Source organism: Halichoeres trimaculatus, unplaced genomic scaffold (assembly GCF_033239565.1).
Source record: "Halichoeres trimaculatus isolate MK-OKI-2021-1 unplaced genomic scaffold, fHalTri1.1 fHalTri1_scaffold_13, whole genome shotgun sequence".
Classification (NCBI taxonomy): Eukaryota; Metazoa; Chordata; class Actinopteri; order Labriformes; family Labridae; genus Halichoeres; species Halichoeres trimaculatus.
This window is the reverse complement of record NW_027437191.1, coordinates 17,748,114-17,765,035: the sequence shown is the minus strand read 5'-3', so window position 1 is coordinate 17,765,035 and position 16,922 is coordinate 17,748,114. Positions and strand designations below refer to the sequence as shown.

The 16,922-nt window shown below is 40.2% G+C and overlaps 1 protein-coding gene across 1 annotated transcript in view; it reads right to left on the bottom strand.

Moving 5' to 3' along the window:
* Positions 1–16,922, bottom strand: part of nbas (NBAS subunit of NRZ tethering complex) — a 221,581-nt gene that overhangs the window by 7,687 nt on the left and 196,972 nt on the right. Inside the window, exons 51-52 of the mRNA XM_074685126.1 lie at positions 12,408–12,555; positions 9,506–9,640 (exon numbers count right to left, since the gene is read on the bottom strand). Coding sequence (XP_074541227.1) covers positions 9,506–9,640; positions 12,408–12,555 — 283 coding nt within the window. The remainder of the gene's footprint in view (positions 1–9,505; positions 9,641–12,407; positions 12,556–16,922) is intronic.

Below are 16,922 nucleotides of genomic sequence, written 5' to 3'. Positions count from 1 at the left end.
GCTAAGCTTAGCTAACCAGCTGTTGGCTCCAGCCCTCTATTAATGTAGCATAAAGACGTAAGTGGTATCGATCCACTTATGTGACTACCGGGAAGACGGTAAATTAAAACATTTCCCAAACGTGGACAGTTTCTTTTATTTACAACAAAGTTAGTCCTCGAAGTTTTGATTTGATAGAGACAGTGATAATTTTTCACACTCTGATAAACTGACTGTCATATCAGCTGTCATCATCTGGGATTTCTGTTTACTTTCCTCCTCACTCCTCTCTTTTCCTCCATCTTCAGTGTGAAGTTTTAACAAGTCATTAAGAATCATTATAAACGAGGCCTCTGATGGGATCAAGATCAAGGAGGAAACACATCCATCATATCTTGCATTTCCTTCTTAGAAATTTTGTAGATTACATAAAAACCACTTTTCTTCTGTGTGTTTTTGTTTGTGAGTGTGAGGTTAAAAGCCTGTCCAAATCTTCTCTTTAGGTTAACAGACCACTTTGTCTGCCTCTTCAGTGGAGCCAAAACAAAAGGCCTCTTCTGTCTGTCTCATGTGTTTGTGCGTTTGTGTGTTTGTGTCAGCAGCTGGTGTGTGCCTTGAGTGAACGAACAAACACTCAGCGTGACAAGAGAACTGACACATCAAACTCCAACAATAAGATGTCCAACCCCCCCCCCCTCGCTCTTGTTATCACCTTCTCATTTCTCGTTGTCTCACCCTGTGAAAGACAGCCAAGGTTGTCAGTCCTGCTTGTTTTCACCGGACGCTAAATACTTCCTGATTGCTCTGGTCAATTTTTCACACCTCTGCTTTCTATTCCTGATCCACACATCTTTCATTTCCTGTATGCATCGTCCCCCCGCCCTCCCCTCCTCCCTGAGCCAAACCAGGCTGCAAGCTTAATTGGAATTACCGTACACGTACAATGTCTAATACATAATGCATGGCCCTGCCTTCTTTTATCATTTAAATCATAAAGCTTCTTTGGAATGCCAGACAACACACAACTATCTCCTTCACTACCTCACTCACCCCTTCTCTCCTTCCCCCAGGCTCTGCTTCCCATCCCTCCATCCTCGCTGTCCCCAGGCTTTGGCGGTGCATCAAGCAGAACGTGCGCAAACACACACACGTACACACACTTATACACACACTGCTCCAAGCAGCCTTTGCTTACAGCGCGACATGATTAAAAGTGACATAGGAAGAGGCGGTGAAGCCCTAAAAAAGTAAAATAAAAAGCACAAATAAAAAGTGGGTTGTGACGCACACGAGCAAACATAGTAACATAAACACACACACACACACATGCAGTGATCAGGGACCAACTTATTGAGTCGCAAACAAACAGTGAGATTAACAGGTCCAATATGCACAAAGGGCTGTAAACAAGCCCATTTAAACAAGCAATTAGACACATAATCACTCAATCAGAGACACACACACACACACACACACACACACACACACACACACACACACACACACACACACACACACACACACACACACACACACACACTTCTCTCTCTTTCTTACACGCTTCTGTCTTCTTGCAGTTTTTGCCCTTAAGTCGGCAGCAGTTATTAGCATGTTGAGCTAGTTAGCTTACTTCCTACTACAGAATCTTATTTTCAAGGCCAAATATCACAAAAATGAACACATCATTGACTGGCAACATCAATGAATATGAGGTGACACTAAAAAAAGCCTTGTACGTTACGATTTAATAAGATATATACCTCAAATCTATGAGGGAAACCGCATAGAAGCTACCAAATGCTAAGTGGCTAAGTAACACAGGCTCAAGACAAAACAAAACCCAGGACTAAGAGTGTTAGAAAAAAGACACATGGTTTGCTGGAGGACTTTGTGGCAAACTTTGCAGCTGTTTTTGTGCACTGTACCTTTAAGAGCTGTACTTTACTCTGACAGCTCATTCATATTGACAGAACAGCTCTATCAGCCTCTCATTCCTGTCCACCATTATTCAAGCAGGTGTTAACCCCTGGCTTCCTGCTTCACTGCTCCCCTCTGCTCGTGCATTGGCCATACATCTTCACTAGGAGGAGCAGATGAAGGAGAGGGAAAGAAAGGAAGACTGGTGGGAGGGAGTGAAAGTTGAAATAAGTGGGGAGTCAACACATGTGAAGAGATATAAAAGCCTGAACACCTGTACTGAATCTTCCAGCATAATTATGAACAATAAAACCTGCTTTTTTCTCCACTATTTCTGTATCTCCCTCCTAACTCACACCCCCAGCTTTACTACACCCACTGTGGTCTCCTCTGTGGCCAGGCAAGACAGAGTAAATGGGTAAAAGTGAAAACATATCTCAAACTACAGCCAAACAAATTACTTTTTCTCATTTACTTCTTGTGTCAAGTGGTTTTCTATAACACCATTTTAATTAAAAAGTAATCTTCAGAATTAATCTTTTTTTTCCTATTGTGATCTCAGGAGTATCTCATTTATGGAGGAAGAAAAAAAACAGTGTTGATATTGGAGAAAACAATGTGCAAAGCAATCTGTAGCAACAGATACCAGGAAACACAGAAGTGTGTGGTTGCGCATGAAGATAAGGGCTGCCAATCACTCAGAGTGACATGTCATCTCCATGTACTTAATCAACAGCATTGTGCTCTGTAGAGCTGATAAACATAATGCATTGTGCCTGAGCTCAACCTCAGGTTAGTTAATTAAGACATAAAAAGACATGTAATAAAATGATGAGTGAAACTTCAGATGATGAATTATTCTTTCTCTGGTTGGTCAGAGTTAAAAGGCCTCGACCAAAGGGCGAACAATCCTGTAACTCTGAAGCCTCTACAATAAACACACAAATATCCGTGAGTCAAAGATGAACCCGTAATTTAACCCATTAATTATTTCTGATCCTCCCTCGATAGGATCTATTCTTCTGATCTTCTGATCTACTAATGACTACCAGTTGGAAAGTCTGTTTGTAAATCTGATGAAAGAGCTTCAGTACCAGCTTTTGTACATGATGGGAATACTGTGGTTGGAAAGTCAAGGTTTAAAAAAAGTTTGCCGTGGACTGTTATTCAAAACAAGGGATTCCAACTCATACATTTTTTTAAAACCACTCCACGAATTGCTTAATTTCCATAGTAACATGTGAGCTATAGCATTTTGTATATTGCAAATTTTAATGTTTCATAAATTGGGTTTTGAACCCTTGTCTGAGTCCGTATGAAGAACACAAGCTATTATTACATCTACCTTAAATTAGAAGAGTGAAATAACCTTGACTTTGGCTACACATGATCTGGAACAACAACTTAGAGGTAGGAGACCACTTCAAATGTCTAATTATTTAAAAATTCAAAAATTATTTGCTTGTTTTTCTCCATTTTAGTTTGTTAGCTTTTCACTAATCTATTTCACCTATTTATTTATCTATTTTTGAATGTCTTTTTATTTCATCTTTATAAACATATTTACGCCTTTAAATTCAAAACCAAAAACTGAATGAAAATAGTGTGGAAAAAAATGCTTATTTCTTTTAGGCATAATACTGTTAGACACTTAGAATTATTCAGGATTGCATGTGAAATGGTTTATTTTCATCCACACACTAAGATACAGCTCTGTGGGTTTTTGTAATGCAACTTCACTCTGACATCAGTCTGAATAGCTGCACCTGTATGCTTCAGTCTTGAGCACGGTTTATATTTCTGCATCAAATTATTTTCACAGCCTGGGCTGTAAGACCATGTAGCCCTTTCCAACCCATAAGCATACGTAGCCTCATGTACACCTCTTCCCATGTGAACGGTCCTCTGAGCGACATCTCATTTCGAGTATTAACAACATTACCGAACTCCACCAAACACTCCATCTCCGCCAATGTCTCCTCCTTATTCCTTCTTGAAATTGTAATTTAAATTATAGCTAAATCTAGTATCTTGGCTTTGAAATAATCAACAGAGTAGGTTTCAACACTTTCCGATTGGCTGCATTTTCTACAATACTGCTGCTTGGGACAAACACAAGCAAGATACAAGCAATCACACTGCTAACAACACACAAGTAACTTAATAAAAATTGTTCCAGCTTCAAACTCTTTTCAGGCTCTTAAAATTCTATAGTGAAGATAACCATGAGTTTGTTTAGTGAACAAAAACAATTCTCAAAAACAAAGAAAAGAGCAACACGTGCACAACAGAGAGTGAAGCAACAGAAAACATGAAAAGAGGGAAAATAATGGGTCCTGATGTTACTGCAGCAGGAACAGTTTTAAATGTTAGCGTGGAGACAATACTATGAATAAATCACAGGAAGAAAAAGGATAAATCTAAGACAAAGGGATTTAATTTTCAGTGCTTTGTGCTAATGTGTTTGAAGGACCAATTACATTACATTACATGCAAATGTGAAATGGAAAAAAAAATACATCAAACTGTATCTTCAGGCACAGTCTACCAGTAAGTGTTAAGTGGTGTGGAAAGAAAAGTTGTCTGTAGTTCTGCTAAAGACCTTAGGATAAGTTTGGTTTATCAACAAGACACTTGAGCTCAACTATAGTAGTTTCATAGTCAATAACTTGGACTTAAGTTTTACTTGGGTCCCGAATTCTAGACCTGAGTACACAAGTTTTTCTGTTCATAGATTTTGCAAGAACAGTGCAACAAGTGTGACATGTGAAAGAATCATGCCTAAGATGGGGACAAGCGATACCTCACTGACCGTCAACAGTTCATTCACATAAACAACTGCTCCCCTCACACTGCTCCTCTGACTCAAGGCGTCCCCCAGGGTTCGGTGCTTGGTCCCCTCCTCATCATATATCTGCTCCCCCTTGGTGACATTATCCGCCATCATGGCCTTCATTTTCACTGTTATGCAGATGACATTCAGCTATACATTTCCACCAAAGCCTTAACCCCAGACACACACTCCTCAATCATAAACTGCCTCACTGACATAAATACTTGGATGAATCACAACTTCCTATCACTCAACTACAACAAATCTGAACTCATAATCATTGGCCCCAAGTCCCTCACTAACCCCATCCAGGACTTCAGTCTCACTTTCAATAACTCACTTCTATCTCCCTCACCTCACATCCGTAATCTTGGAATCATTTTTGACAGCAACCTTTCTTTTCACCACCACGCCACTCAGCTCACTAAAACAGCCTTTTCCTTCTCAGAAACATAGCCCGCCTCCATCCATTCCTCTCCTTTTCTGCCGCTGAAAAACTGGTTCATGCATTTATCACATCACGCTTAGACTACTGTAACAGCATCCTCTATGGCTCATCATCCAAAGTCCTCAATAAACTACAGTACATTCAAAACTCTGCTGCACGCCTCCTCACCTGCACCCACTCCCGTGACCACATCACCCCCGTCCTCCAACATCTCCATTGGCTTCCCGTCCCCTTCCGCATATAGTTTAAAATTCTCCTCCCCGCCCATAAAGCCCTTCACCACCAGGCCCCTTCCTACCTCACTGACCTCCTCCACCACCACATTCCCTCCCATAACCTCCGTTCCTCACACACCAACCTCCTGTCTCCTCCTCACAGAACCAAGCACCGAACCTGGGGGGACAGAGCATTTTCCATAGCTGCCCCACTCTCTGGAACTCTCTCCCCACGCAAATCCAAAACTGCTCCGACTTCTCTTTATTTAAATCTCTGTTAAAAACTCACCTTTTTAGATTAGCTTTTAATTTGTGATTGTACTGTTGTTTTGTTTTGTTTTGTTTTGTTTTATTTTGTTTTGTTTTGTTCTGTTTGACTTCTGTTCATTGCTTGTATTGATTTTAACAGTTGTAAAGTGTCTTTGAGTTCCTGAAAAGCGCTATACAAATAAAATTTATTATTATTATTATTAAAGTCAAACTTTAAAAGACATCCATCCATAATAAACCTAATAAACACTCAGTGGAAAGTCAAAGTTACTCTCATTGTTGTTAATACCACTAAGACATTTGGATTGTTAAAAGTTTGATTAATAGTTGGTGGGCTGAAAATTGTGTTTAAATGGATATAATGTGTTTCATCCAGAGGGTCCCACACAGTCAGTCCAAGAGCTCTCTGAGGGAAATGATAAAAACCTGACATGTCATTAAATAATTTAACTTTGATGATTCAGGGGAACTGCTTTGAAAGAAAAATCTATTTTCTTATCGCTATACTTTTGGGCTTTTATGCCTTTCCTCTGCGATGATAAGCCAGTGGAAAAAGCATGAGATGGGACTAAAGTTTGGATGGAACCTGGGTGGCCCCCTTGAGGGTTATAACATCTGTACATGGAGAATGAAACTTAACAACTAGAGCGAAAAATACAAAAAAAAATTTTTTATGTAAAATGTAAAATCATTTAGTGATGAATCTGGAGAATAAATGTAAAATGAAGCGAAACAATCAAAGGTAAATACAATAAAAAAGATTGAAAAGCACAGGTGAGAAATAAATGAAGATGTGTAAATGTCAATACAACTCTACTTTTAGTACTTCTAGAGGTTAGCCGAGGTGCAGGCATGCAGCTGATTTTTTATGATTATTAAAATTACTCGGGAGCAATCAGAAACACAGAAGGAGAAATTAATTAAAAAAGAATAAAGACTTAGTACTAACACTCATGGAAATGCTCAAACACACACAAATGAAACAACAAAGAGACAAAGTGCACACTCAGACGAACACACACTGGCATGTTTTATCAGATGTCTTAGATGTAAGACGATTCTTCTCTGTCTCTGCCGATGTTATCTTCAGATGAACACTGTTCTCTGCTGCTCTGAACATAACCCTGCTCATTCAGAGGTGAGATTATTCCTCACAGCAGCGTGACACACTACCTGTCATACTTCATTCATACACCCCCTCCTCTCTTTAACGCTGCCTGATTTATCTTTCACACCATTTCATCCCTTCTCCATCCACACAGTGCACTCCACTTTCTCCTTTTTACCCTGTTTTGCTCTTACTTTAAATTTTTCATACATTTGTTTTGCCTTTTTTCAACCACTCCCCATCCTATTTACCTCCCTCAGCATACACCCTCCCCCACCTCCCCATGTGATTTCCTCCTCCTGCTGCATCTAAATCACACATCTTTTCTTTTACCCCTTTAGCTCCCAGCCTCCCGTAGCCCCGCTCTCTGTTCTCTGTGGGATGAAAGCAGCGTGTTGCTAAGGTGTACCGATATAGGAGCTTGAACGTTTCTTTTAATGGGGGCTCTGTCGCTTAATAGAGAGGCTTTCGCTTATCTGATCCTGGAACAAAGAGAGGGTCTGCTGGGTCTGAGAGGCCTACTTTGGGACTACTGCTTATCTGATCGGAAAACAGCCGAGAGCGGGCCACACAGTCCTAAACTATTACTCTCTTATCTGATTATGGCTTACCAAAACAGGAGAACAGTTAGGGAGTGCGTGAACATTGACTTGTTGAGATTCTTTGGGAAAATTAGTTTCTTGTCTTACATCAGGGGAAAGATTTCACAAATTTTTGACTGGATTACTTCCTTGAATGTTCATTTTGCAAAGAGTTATATTATAAAATGAGACATGATGAGAGACTCTGAAACAGAGTGAGGAGCTGGGAGGAACTAGAATAAAAAGAGAATAGCAGGTTAATCCAAAAGGGTTGCTGGCATGACACTACTAACCCCCCTGTCCCTCACTCTGAGTGGGGACTGGCAATATTTGCAGACAGTCACTAAAATTAACATAACAACATGATGAGGATAATTTAAAAAAAAGCAGTATCAGTACCAGTAGGTGGAGCGAGCATGGATAAGGGCAGATTTGTACAGTTGTAAGTGGTCCGTGTATGCTTGAAGATGTACTGTGAGTCTGGTTTTCTTGAAGAGTCTTTCAAGCCTGTGTTTTTTTTGCTTTAAGATGGTGAAGGTCAGGGGTAAACCAAGAGGCTGAGTGAGTAAAAGTAACTTTTCTGTTTTTTTCAGGAAGCTAGGTTATTGAGGCAGGTGGAGAGAGCACTGTTGTAGTGGTTGACAAGGAGTTCTGGGCTAACTGATGATGGAGGGGGGGTCGTGGTCATGGAAGTACAAACGGCGGCTGAGAAATCTTGAGGCAGGATGGAGTTGACGTTTCTGAAGGATATGGTGCGTTTTTCTTTGGCGGAGGGGACAGGTAGGTGGATATCAAACACTATGGCGAGGTGGTCGGAAATATGGAGGTTGAAGCTGGTGAGTTGTTGAATGGTAAGACCGGTGGAGCAGACTAGGTCCAGGGTGTGGCCATGGGAGTGGGTGGGGAAATTAATGTGTTGTGTGGGGTTGAGGCAGTCCAGGAAGTCGAGAAAGTCAGAGGCTTGTTTGCAGTTATTGTTGTCAATATGGAAGTTGAAGCCACCAAGAATTAGTACTGAAGCTGAGATGGCTGATACATGAGTGACAAGGTCAGTGAAATCAGAGAGGTAAGATAGATTTGGCTTAGGAGGACGGTAGATCACAGTGATTATGAAAGGACTGGGCGAGAGTAGTAGCGAGAGGGAGTGGAAATGAAGTTGGTTTTGAAATGCTTCTTGTAGACTGATGTAACACCACCACCAGTCTTTGTTTAAAAGCTAGGTTGGAAAAAAGTTGAGATGTCAGATCCCCTGAATAAATCATAAAAATTGACTCCCATGTGATTTGTATTTCAAAAAATCACAACTCCTGATATAGTGTGTAGACATCATCATTTTTAAACTTTTTCACATGGTCTAGTGATAGCAAAATTAAAAATCTCAAAATTCGGAAATATTGAAGAACCATAATTTAAATCAAATCAGCACCTCAAGAATCGTAAAATAATCAAAATCAGGAGAAAAGCATATCGTCCCAGTCCTACTGGCACCCCAAAGAGCCATAGCTCAAATACCCACTTTTCCACACCAACCTCTTGAACATTTAGCGAACATCATGGGGGACTGATGTGTGACACAGCAGAAATTCACCACAAACAAGTAGGCAAGATGACACTTATATAACGAGTGTGAACCCAGAAGAGTGACAATTCACCAAATGAGGTTGAAGAAGGAAAATATTTCCAATAAGACAGAACAGTTAAGATGACTGCATTTCTGTCTGTTTACATTATTTATATAAATGCAAATACTGTCATGATGGAGTAGGTTTTTCACAGCAAACTTCTGTATCATGTCCTGCCTTAGGAGACAGGATACAACACATGATATAAAACTAAAATATTAAGCTTTTATGTGCAATATTGTAATTTCAAGCTTGTTATTGTGCTTGAATGTTTCATAACGTGTATCATCTGTTATTTTCTAATTTTTAATATTATGTATTACATTTTTTCCATTTCATTTTTCTGAAAACAATTGTTTTGACCTGTTAGTCTGAATAAATCAAGAAATCTGCAGACACCACGCTGAACTCGAGGAAGCTGTGATATGCATTTGAAAGTTTTTAAAGAAAGGTTTTAATGATCTTGAGGTTAAAAGACTACTTTCATCCACACTTGTAAAAAGTCTGTGCAAACTGTCGTTATAACACTTACGGAGGTCATGCTGTTGATCTGATCCAGAGTCAGCTGCAGCAAGTGCTCATCACCGCTCTCAGCCATCAGTTTGAGCGCAGGCTGCTGGAGGCTTGGCTGGTTCTGGAGCAGCAGGGTGGATATCTGTCTGATACACTGGAGGGGTGGGGTGGGGTGTAGATGAATGAATTGATGGGCAGATAAATGGATGAAAAGAGGAGAGGGACAAAATGAAAGTAAGAGTGGAATTAAAAAAGGAAAAGGTAATCGGGAGACATAGTAAAAAGGAGCAGGGGAGAATAAAAAGGGAGTGCAGGAGACAGAGGGGAGAGAGTAGGCGAGGAACACTGAAGGTTAATCGATGTGCTCATACTGTACAGACACGCAGGAACATAATACTTTTTAAAAGGTCTACACACAAACACACGCACACATAGAAACACACAGAGTCCTTTTTGCAGTCCTCCCTGGTAATATATGGATATCACAATGCAATCTGACTCCCCCATGCTCCAGCGGTTTCATTCCAGCAGATTCAAATTAAAGCTGTTCAGAACAGAGTAAAAGGCCTCCTCTGTACCTCCCATCCCCTTCCCACACTAATATTAGACAGCCAGGCAGACACTAGGCTATTCACACTGAATAGCATTAGCTCTAAACTAATATCACAGTCAGCTGGCGCTAGACATACAGAAGGCATTAGGCATACCACTTCCATGGTGCTCAGCAGGGCATGAATAGCATTAGAGGCCGTCAGATATCAAAGAGCAGCTAGCGCCTACAGTACATTGCAGAAAGCATTGAGCTGATGCTAGGGTGATGCTGTGGGTTACAGCCTTAATAGCTTTGAGCTCCTGTATTAAAATATGGTGTGAAGCGATAGCGCTGCAGTGAGGTTACAAAAAATACAAAACAATCAAATTCCTCTAATTTTGTAAAAACAATGGTGCTAAGGGATGACTTTAAAATTGTTTAAGCCAAATTTTACTTGATTCAAAATATCAGTTGTTACTGTCTTGTGTTGAGCTGTTGAAGGAGTATTCAGATATTGTATGAGACTTGCCATTCTCTTTTATGTACTTTGTTACCCTGCAACTTATAGCTTTATTTAGAAATTGAGGTAGTATGATGCTAAAATTTGAGAAGTTAAAGAGGGGTTATTACTGTTTCTTATATTTAAATCATGAGTATAAAGTCATAATACCAGGTGCCCATACTAATCATGCACAACTGTCCCAGAAATTCCTGAGTCGGTCTGTGGATTGCTCAAAACAGTTTTTTCTAAATGCTGCACTATCTCTTCCCAAGATCTCCATGAGAGACTTGGTGAAATGATGAGGTAATCACAAAAGGACCTCCTAACTGGTTCATGACATGTTAGAGAGGTGGGCCTCAAACACCAAGGTCTGAACTTAGCTCTGCTCCTGACACAACTACTAGAGGCCTGGCCAGTCAGAGAGGGAGGTTTGTCAAACTGGGAGCCTTGAAGAGACAGGCGCTGAAACAAATCTTTTCAGACAAATGTTAAAATAAGGGTTTTCTAAAACACCAGTCTGAGAAAAACAGGGACTCTTTTTAGCTTTAAACCGTATAAAGCTACTATGAGGGTTCCAGAGGGTATAAAGCAACATAAAAGCACAATACCCCCTCTTTAAGAACAAAATCAGCATCCTAGCACCTCAGTTTGACTACAATACAGAAAAATGTATTCCAAAACATGAGAATGGAGAGCAGGGGAGCAGAGAGGAGCTTTACCATAGATACCTGGAGCTCCAATGTTTGCCCATTGTAGAGTTCAGTACAATGTGTATCTTCAGCTGCTTAGCACATATCCACTAACATATGGCTAGCATTCAGAGAAGGCTTAATGTCACAGCAGAGTGTGAGGAGAAATACTGTGATGACAATTAAATCAGTGTATTTCTATGTGTATTTATGACGGCATTTTATGGGACAAGGTTAGAAAAGTTGGATGTTGTCTTACACATAGTAAAACCCTATATTACTATTGCTAACATTATTATTGTATTATAATATCAATTAATATTATTATCAATAGCAATATTTCTAAGGTAGCAGGACACAATATTCTTCATTTGACAGACCTGAACATTGAAAATTTGTTTACTTGTGCTATTTTGTTCTGTTTTTTTGTTATTGTTTTTTTTTTTGCCTCATTTAATGTTCAAAATAAACCTAACCTAACCTAACCTAACCAAACCTAACCTAACCTAACCTAACCTAACCTAACCTAACCTAACCTAACCTAACCTAACCTAACCTAACCTAACCCATACATGATTCCCAGCATCAACCTCACAGAGAGAAATGAAATATTGAAAAACTTATTTCTGATTGTTAAGCAGTTAAAAAAAAAAAAAACAAAGCCCAGTGATTTGATTTAGATGAGGACTTCAAAAGCTGGATCAGTACACTCAGAGTTATAACTCATTATCCGCAACTTTTCCTGCCTGGGTTAAGAATAATAATAATAAGTCTATATATTCTGTGGCTAAATCAAATGCAAAGACTTAACAGCATCTTTTTTTCTTGGGCTTATTTCAATATAAATAAACTTATGGGGCTAGAATCTGAAATAACACATCATATTTGATTGACTTCAATGTCAAGTTGTTATATAACGAGAGAGTGTATCTATCAAGCTCATTTCAAAGTGTGAAAAGTAAAGAATTGCCCTTTGAAGATGAGAAAGTACAGGTAGTAACTAATGAAAAATGTGTTTCTATGTGTTCTGAGGCTTTACACAGCATCATTTCCCTGCTTCCTGCTTTTACTTTTTCACAGTTTCGGATGGTCGTCATCAGTACAACCTGTATTTGTGTTCATTTGACCCCATTTTCAAATCAAAGCACAGAAAAAAACGCATGAAAGCAGTTCCAAAGAAGTGTTTTTAGTGAATTACCTGCACTGGAAGCTTATGTTTAGTGTTATAGAGGGATCGCACCATGTTGACCACCTGCGGACCCAAGCCTAATTCAATCTCTGGCCCCTGGCAGCGGGTCAGCAAGGCTGAGGTCAGCAGCACCCAGGGGTTACGCTCCGACTGTGCCCTGGAGACAGAGAGCAAAAACAGACATTTGAATACAAATAAAAGCTTGTTTTTTTGTGTAATCCTCTGCTGATATATATCCGTTTTAAAAATGAAAGCACACAGAGGGATAGATGAGGTCCTGAACATACAGTGTCATTAACTGAAACAGTAAAACAACATGTAAAACTTCTGTAATGATATTCATATATTTGTTCTTCAAACATGTACGTTATGAATAATACAAATCACATCCCAGAGTGGAATAACAATGTCAGCATAAATGAGAGCAGACAGGAGTATCAAGAGGTTTGCAGATGATTTAATAAATTCTGACGTTGACATGTGAAGTGAGTGAAGAGAGAAAGATGTTTGACCACAGTACTCCTGCAGTAAATATTAAACACCTACATCCTGCCTTGGTTTCTCTCTCCCTTTATCTGTAAACACCAGGAGATGGCTGCCAGCCTTCACAGACATTTTGTTGACTTGCGTCTTTATGAGGTCTTCAAGACCCTGCGCTAATGCCCCCAGGGTGACTGATTAGCTCCCACCAAGGCCTGTAAATGCCAGCCATGCTAAGGCAAAACGACCTTCATGGATCTTTATTAACAAGTATAAAAAAGATAGAAACCCAGAATGGCACATTATCTGTTAATTAGATCTGGGCTGATGGACAGATCCTGTTTAAATTATTAAGATTATTAGTATTATGATAATTAGCCTAGCAGGGAGTTAATGTCATTAAGCAACTGTCTATGGGGCTAATGCTTGTGGTTATGGTGGTTGTAACTTTTAATACAAAGATAAAGCCTCACCATATCTGAACAAAGTAGACAGTGGATACCGTATCCAGGCATTTTGCAACCATAGGCTATATAAAAAATATGGACATCGTGTGCATGATGTCACCTGTTTATTTCTGATACAGAATTTTGAAGCCACCTGCTGGGGGATGTATTAGAAATGCTGAACTCAACCTAGCGTCTTTTGAGTTTGGACAAAACAAAGAGGCAGGTCTTTTTAGGTACAGCTACAGGATGCCCACCTATCTGTCAAGTCAGCCATGCCCTAATAATCATAAATTGAGTAACTGCAAAAATAAAGAGTTATATGAAAAAAAAAATCCATTCTGTGTACTGTGTATTCTGATGGGCGTTTTTTATCCAACATGTTAACATTTGCTTTGCTAGTCAAGCTAGTCATCACTTTATTTGAATAACTCCCAAGAATGGACTTATGTACTGACATTTTCAGTGCAAAAATGAAGGACAAAAGATGGATGTATTTTCTTTGTGAGGAATATACTTCCTGTTAAATACCAAGGTTCGTTTTCCATGTATATCAGCAATTGGCTCACGTAGGGTTAATATCCATGCACTAAGATGGGAAACATCAAACAAAACCTTGAAACTTCAAAAGCTTTTAGGGAAAGCTGATGGTATGGCAGCGCTTTAATCCAAGTTTCAGTGCAGATAATGCCCCCTCAAATACACCAGGTATGTCTGCAGTCCAGCTCTGCTCTTGTGCATAAGGCCTCGTTACACGACAAAGTTTCATCTGGAAACGCTGAAACGCAGTAAAAAAAAATTTGCGTTAACACGGAAACGCCAAGGGACTGAAAACGCTGTAGTAAGCATTCCAGGCCTGCAGGTGGTGCTATAACTGTCTTGTCCAGAGGCAGCTTTTGGTAGATCGCCACTGAAGTAGAGTTGAGCTGATCATCTGGTGTATTGAGGAATATTAAGTGCAAAAGTGGAGCAACAGATTTTGTATAAAGACAGTCAGTAGATTCAGAAGATTGAGCAGCACAAGCACAACACGGTGGTTTGCGACGATTGTAACAATGGTACTGTTGTCCTGTTGTATTTGCTCATGCGAAGCAGAGTGTGACGTCATCGTTTCCACTGAAAACGCCGGCTTACAGTTAACACGGCAAGTCGGCAGCGTTTCATATCCACTCTGGAGGCCATTTTTAAAGGTTTGCTTTTTAGGTCGGCTGAAACGCTGTTTCCATGTAAACACGAGGCTGAAACGCAACGAAACTTTTGCGTTTCACTCTAAAACCGTTGTTGTGTAAACGGCCCCTTAGTCTCTTTCCGTTTATGTTGTGCTGTAAAACCTCAAACCCGGTGACTCCTTGTCTAGCTTCTCTCATTATGTCAGTTTATTGTCGTAGTCAAGCTAGATACGATCCGGTTTGTCTTATTTCGAAGGCTAGTGGATGTTTTTAGGTAGTTTCCATTGACGACTTCCTGTCCTGCTCTATCTTTCATAGCTTAGTTTATGCGCCACAGTCCCAGCATCCAGCGTCCAGCAAAAAAAACCTGTGACCTGCCGGTAATTGACTTGAATGGAAACCTAGCTAATCCGGTGCCGTGACAGAATGGAGATGGACTTGAGACGCATCTGGTGTATTTCAGCTGCAATGTGTAAAACCTGTGGGGTTAGGGCTCCATTATGGGCTAGCAGTTAGGTTGCGTGCTTCATAAGGCTACCCCTTAAGCTGGTGGCTCGAGTTCAAGTTTAACCTGTAGCCTCTTTCCTGCATGTCTCTCCCCACTCTCATCCTGTTTTCTGCTCTATTCACTGCCCTGTCTTATCCGAATAAAGGCATAAACACCTGAAAAAACAATACAAACACCAGGGTTGCAACCAGAGTTGCATGAAAACAAAGGGAGCAGGATGCAGACTGAGGGATGATAGGGCTGCTGCAGACTGATATCATTGTAGCTAAAACTGTGTGATTTATTCATGGTGATGCAAAATCAGTGCTCCAAGTTAATTGTTGTAGAGTGCAGTAAATTCAGGTTGGATTTGAACATGAAAAATAGAATGGTTGGCAGGCTTGGGTCTAGCTTGGTTCTGTCCCAGTTTGGATAGAAGAACAGACCTGAGCCACACTACAGTACAAAGCTCAAGGAAAGGCTCAAATCACACTAAGTGAAGCTCTCCATACCAAAATAATGTATATAGAGAGAAGGATAACAGATGAATACTAAAAATTCAGACATGCTAGAGCAGCTAGTTTTCTTAGTGATGAACAAATCAGCTGCTCTGTAAATAAAAAACAGACTCACAAGGAAAAGGAGGAGATGAGCAGAGCTGTCTGTTAGGAAACATGCACTTTGTTTCATTCACATTATAAACGTTTGAGGCTGATACATCCCTGTGTATAACTGCTCAAGGAGGAAGAGGGTAAATATGATAGCAAGAGCCAAAACTGAAGGAAAAGAGGATTGAATAGAGGTGAAGGGACAGCAGGGAGGACAGCAGGGCTCCTTGTGTGTCTGTCAGAAGAAAAAGGCAGCTCTCCATCCAGCTACCGGGGTGTCTCATCTGACAAGCTGCTTCACCTTCCCATGATGCTTCTAAGGAAGCAAAGAGAGTCCAGTTGTGCTGCTGGCACACCACTGCCTCCTGTCCTTTTACCACAGGGAGCTGAGAGGTGTCTATGCTTTTGCCAATTCTGTCACAGGGTGCAGAGTTAAGTCACAGCCAGTCGTGCTTTGAATCATGACTCAGTTTGTGCTAACGGACTTGAGGATCAGCCTTTTTTAGATTACAACTCAATATAACTCTCGGAATGACCTCTTGTACTCCTCACAGAACAGGATCTGTACTCTACAGACACAAATTCAATCCGTTGTGACCAGGATTTAATGCTGCGTCAGAAATACAGTTAAGGCCTCACACATCAGAGATCACAGCCTCAAATTTTAACAGAGCGTTTTAAACAAGGCATTCGAAGGTTAAGTTATTCTGAGTTTTGTGTCCCAATTAATGGCTGCTAAGGTGTAAAATGCACAATAACTGATCAGACCTAAATTTCAGGCTTCTTTTCTACAAAGCACCATATTAGGCTATTTAGCATATTTATGCATTCTGCAGCAAAATAACTTTGGTGATTTAAACGAGGATGAGTAGAGAGAGTAGAAAAAAAATCAGAGGTTGAGCTTGTTCTCAGCATTATGCCTGGGTGTAAATCCGTTATACAATACAACAGCTCAGTGTGCAGTTAAAAGAGCTGATTACAGCTGGTCGTCCCTGCAGTGATGCTTTGACTACAGCCGTTTACGCTACAAAGTCAGTAGAGTGTCTGTGAAATCCAGAGTTGAACTCAAAGCATCTGTGTCATCCAGACCTAATCCTTTGTCTCTAACTGCCTCTCAGTTTAACAGAAGAAGAGCCAGAAGAGACGCTGGCTTAACATAGCTCTGCTGACCACTTTGAACATGATTATAAAAACGTTTCCAAGTTGGGTCTTATTCTTTTCATGATTTACACTCTTACACAACATTTTCCAACATATTTTGAAAACTCTGAATGTCACCCTGACCTCCATGATAAGCAGTTTTATTTTTGGCTGTATTAGATGTACAAGGTCAG